The sequence below is a fragment of the Carcharodon carcharias genome, chromosome 21 (assembly GCF_017639515.1).
Source record: "Carcharodon carcharias isolate sCarCar2 chromosome 21, sCarCar2.pri, whole genome shotgun sequence".
In the NCBI taxonomy this organism is placed as follows: domain Eukaryota; kingdom Metazoa; phylum Chordata; class Chondrichthyes; order Lamniformes; family Lamnidae; genus Carcharodon; species Carcharodon carcharias.
In genome coordinates, this window is record NC_054487.1 from 643058 (window position 1) to 647397 (window position 4340).

The following is a 4340-nucleotide window of genomic DNA, read 5'->3' on the forward strand; positions in this document are numbered from 1 at the left end:
TTGCTTTTAACACAAAGTTAATTTACTTCACTTTAATCATCAATATTAACCCCTCTAACTGGGCTGGAGTTTATTAACATCAGCAGAAACAGACCCCAGAGAAAATCATTCAGTCCTGGATGTGAGTAAAATCCAATCAGTGTGGTTACTTGTGAGCTCATTGCAGTGTCAGCAGGTAGGATGACTGAGTGAATCTTTAACCACACTTAGATGAGGTGAATAGTCACTCCCCAGTATGAAGTTGCCAGCGGACACTGAGTTGAGATGATTACCTCATGCCCACAGTGAGAGAACCTGAGCGGTGTCTCATCGGTGTGAAATAGTTCCCGGGAACCCTTAAAGCACTCCCCACACTCTGGGCAATTAAAATGTCTCTTGTCATTGTGAACTCGCTGGTGTTTCAACAGGGTGGATGACTGAGTGAATCCCTTTCCACACTCGGAGCAGGTCTCTCCCCACTTTGAGTGCACTGGTGTTTAGTGAGTCAGATGAATGTTTGAACCCAGCCCCACAGTGAGAGCACCTGAACGGTTTCTCATCAGTGTGAATACGCTGATGGGGCATCAGGTTCCAGGAACTTTTGTAGCCCTTCCCACAGTCTGGACATTTAAAAGGTCTCTCCCCAGTGTGAGTGTGCTGGTGTACAGTGAGGTCAGATGAATGCTTGAAACCAGTCCCACAGTGAGAGCATTTGAAAGGTCTCTTGTCAGTGTGAACACGTTGATGGGACATCAGGTTCCCGGAACTTTTATAGCCCTTCCCACAGTCTGGACATTTAAAAGGTCTCCCGTCAGTGTGAACTCGCTGGTGTGTCAGCAGGCTGGATGACTGAGTGAATCCCTTCCCACATTCGGAGCAGGTGAACGGTCTCTCCCCAGTGTGAATTCGCTGGTGTTTAGTGAGGTCAGATGACCACCTGAACCTACTCCCGCACTGAGAGCACTTGAATCTCCTCTGGTCTGTGTGAACACGTTGATGGTACATCAGTTCACTGGAACTGTTATAGCACTTCCTGCAGTCTGGACATTTAAAAGGTTTCTCGTCAGTGTGAACTCGCTGGTGTATCAGCTGGTTGGATAACTGAGTGAATCCTTTCCCACATTGGGAGCAAGTGAATGGCCTCTCCCCAGTGTGACTGCGTCGATGAGTTTCCAGCTCTGAAGGGTAATAGAATCCCTTCCCACAATCCGTACACTTCCACGATTTCTCCCTGTTGTGACTGCGCTTATGTTCTGACAGGCCAGACACAGAACACGCGTACGGTTTCTCCCCACTGTGAATGATGTTTTTTCCTTCCATGTTCAAAATCTGATGGTATTCAGGTTACGATAAATTGGGTGACTCAGTCAGGTCCTGAGCTGATGTCTGGTTTGAGTTTCCCAACTGCAAATCCTCCCTTTCTAATACCCTGTGAAATTGATTTAAAACAGAAAAAAGGGAGTGAGAGAGAACCCACAAAAACACAAAGGCAGGTTGTGAAATTGAGCTGAATGAATCTGGGAATTTGTGGGTCCGGCACTAGGAAAATGTGACCATGAAAACTGCTGGATTGTTATAAAAACCCAATTGGTTCACTTAATGACCTTCAGGAAAGGGAACCTGCCACCCGGTCTGGATCTACACTAGACTCTGGGTTCTATGTGAGGAGGGGGGCTGAGGGAGATGGGAGTAGAAGGAATTAAGGAAAGAGATTTTATATATCTATAACTAGAAAGAGTTCCCCAAACCCTCAACCTCCACTAACTAGGACCAGGGTAGCAGTGTTTGTGAACACCATCACCTCCAAGTTCCCCTCCAAGTCACACACCATCCTGGCTTGTCTGACATCCGTTACTGGATGAACAGAAATTTCCTCCATTTAAACATTGGGAAGATTGAAGCAATTGTTTTCAGTCTCCACTACAAACTCCACTCCCCAGACACTGACTCCATCCCTCTGCCTGCCAACTGTATGAGACTGAACCAGGCTGTTCACAACCATGGTGAAATAGTTCACCTCAAGATGAACTTCCAACTACAGATCTTTGCCTTCTCCAAGAGTGGGTTTCCATCTATGAGGATACTGAGACCTCACACTGTATATTTTTTTAGAAAATAGATATAGATATCCTTGTGGCTACTTCTAAAAATTAAAAAACTGGACAAGGACCTTTTAAAATGGCTGAAGCTGTCTGTGACCCCTGAACAAAAGACTCTGTCTGGCATTATTGGAGAAATTTGGAACTCACTATCTCTGAGACATTCATGACATACTCTGGGCTGCCCAGGCTAAATTCAAAGACAGCTATCCAAAGCCATCTGCTTTTCATAACCCAGGCTGGCCAACAGGGTCCAACGGTCTGCTGAGACAATTCTTGATGATTGAGACATTTAACCATTTCAGGGACCCAGATAAGGGATACACATCCCTTGTCAAAGACAATACTAATTGGTGGGAGTCATTGGACATCGACCTCCAGCTTGTGTAACCAGTAATATTGCCTTGCTGCACTGATAAACCTCAGTCTGCCATTTTAACATCTACAAGCAGCAAACAGAAAAGGTGTTCTGCCCAGATTTAATACCAGGCCACATCTACACTGTTTCTGCTGGAACATCTGTGCCTTTGTCTACAAGACTGATTCATCTCTGCATAGCTATCTCATCGCATGAAGTCAACTCCACCGGAAAAGTGAATTACACAGCATCAGTTTTCAACCTGCTGACCTCCATGAAGGAACACCTCACTGGACTTTGATTCCAGATTCTGGAACGCACATAAAATACCTTTTTTCTCTGTGGTCCCTGTCCTGTATATCTTTCTTTTCTCCATCCCTCTTTTACTGTATGAATGCAAAGGAGCTACATTGCAATCACCACCCATGTTGTGGGTGTGTGCAAATGAACTAACCCTTTGAGCTTGTCCTATCTCGAGTTTGCTGTGGGGTTATTAATAGAAATTAGAACATGTGAAAACCAAGGGTTGAAGAATACTTATAAACAGGGAAGCAAATCAAAAACACCTTTCCATTTACGAGCGGGTGGTGAGAGAAATCAGTGTGGTTTAAATTACCCCCCTCCTGTCCCAGTAACGTCTCAGTAACGTCATTCAACTTGGCCCTGTCTCAGCACATGTTTCTGAACTCACACCCATTCCTTTGTGACCTCTAAACTTGACTGGCTGGCCTCCCACATTCAACCTTTGATGACGTGCAGTTTATCCAAATCTCTGCTGCCTGTATCCTCCGCACTGAGTCCCACTCACTCACCCATCACCCTGTCCTCACTGAACTACACAGGCTCCTGGTTAAACAGCAACTCAAATTTAAAATTCTCATCCTTCTTTTCAAACCCCTCTGTGACTTTGTTCTCCCCTATTTCCAGTCAAATATTGTTTGAACCTTTTTCCACAGAGAAACATACTTTCAGGTTCTGTTGAATCGAGTGACTCTGTCAGGTTTTGATCTGATGTTTGGTTTGAGTTTCCCACCTTCAAATCCTGTTCTTCTAATATCCTGTGTAAAAAAAAATCCCTGTGAGTTTGCAAATAGAAATTGAGAAGGGACAAACATTTCTCTTGGTTTGAGTTTACTGTGGGTATATCCTCCCCTTCTAACCCCCTGTAAAAGGAGTTTCCAAAATCCATCCCTGTCAGTCCAGGATAGAAATTCACAACATTCTCTCCTCCTGCTACCTGGACCAGGATGACCGCGCATGCGCCCTGCTGCATTAACTCGGGCCTCCAGCCTGTTGACGCGGCCCTGCAGCTGTTACCGGCCCGTTCGGTGCTAACGGGCTCTATAGGCTCTTATTCAGCTTTTGAGGCCCCCACTGGGTGTTCATGAAGCCTCCCCACCCACCCCGCCACCTCCATTACCCTCCAAAACTTGGCCATTTCTCTCCGATTGCGGAATCCAAATTACCACCGCCACCCTGCAGCTGCAGCACCCACACTGCGCATGCACCGTCGGTCGCTATACTGCGCATGCTCTATTCTTGACTCCCCGGAGCGCCTGCGCAACCGGCTCATTGAGTGAGAATAAGGCACCTTCTATAGCGCCGCGAATCCTGGGTAAGATCACCGCCATTGAAATATGAAATATGATTCAATCGAAAATTATGTTATGAGATCCGCTTACGATTGGAGTAATAGGGTCAAGGTAGAAAATTATGTAATCAATTAATGCTGCAACCAAAGCACACGAACCTTCCAGCAGTTCTGTCCTGAGTGTAATTAACAGCAGAACAAACCCCTACAGTAAGATCTGAACTCATTGGAATCTCAAAAATTGGGGTGAACAAGTGAATTTTTTCCCCCACATACGAAACATCTAACCTGTGTCTTGCCAGAGTGAACTAAT

The 4340-nt window shown here is 45.6% G+C and overlaps 1 protein-coding gene across 2 annotated transcripts; it reads right to left on the bottom strand.

Moving 5' to 3' along the window:
- LOC121292907 (zinc finger protein 239-like) lies at positions 1-3956 on the bottom strand. Of its 2 annotated transcripts, none has more exons than XM_041215372.1 (3): positions 3857-3956; positions 3403-3494; positions 1-1408 (listed from the first exon to the last, which is right to left on the bottom strand). In XM_041215372.1, exon 3 carries the CDS (start codon positions 1297-1299, stop codon positions 379-381), a length of 921 nt encoding a protein of 306 aa, XP_041071306.1. In that variant the 5' UTR covers positions 1300-1408; positions 3403-3494; positions 3857-3956; the 3' UTR covers positions 1-378. The 2 variants fall into 2 exon arrangements, with proteins under 2 accessions (XP_041071306.1, XP_041071307.1); XM_041215373.1 differs by having other exon boundaries at positions 3381-3494.
- Between the last annotated feature and the right edge of the window lie 384 nt (positions 3957-4340).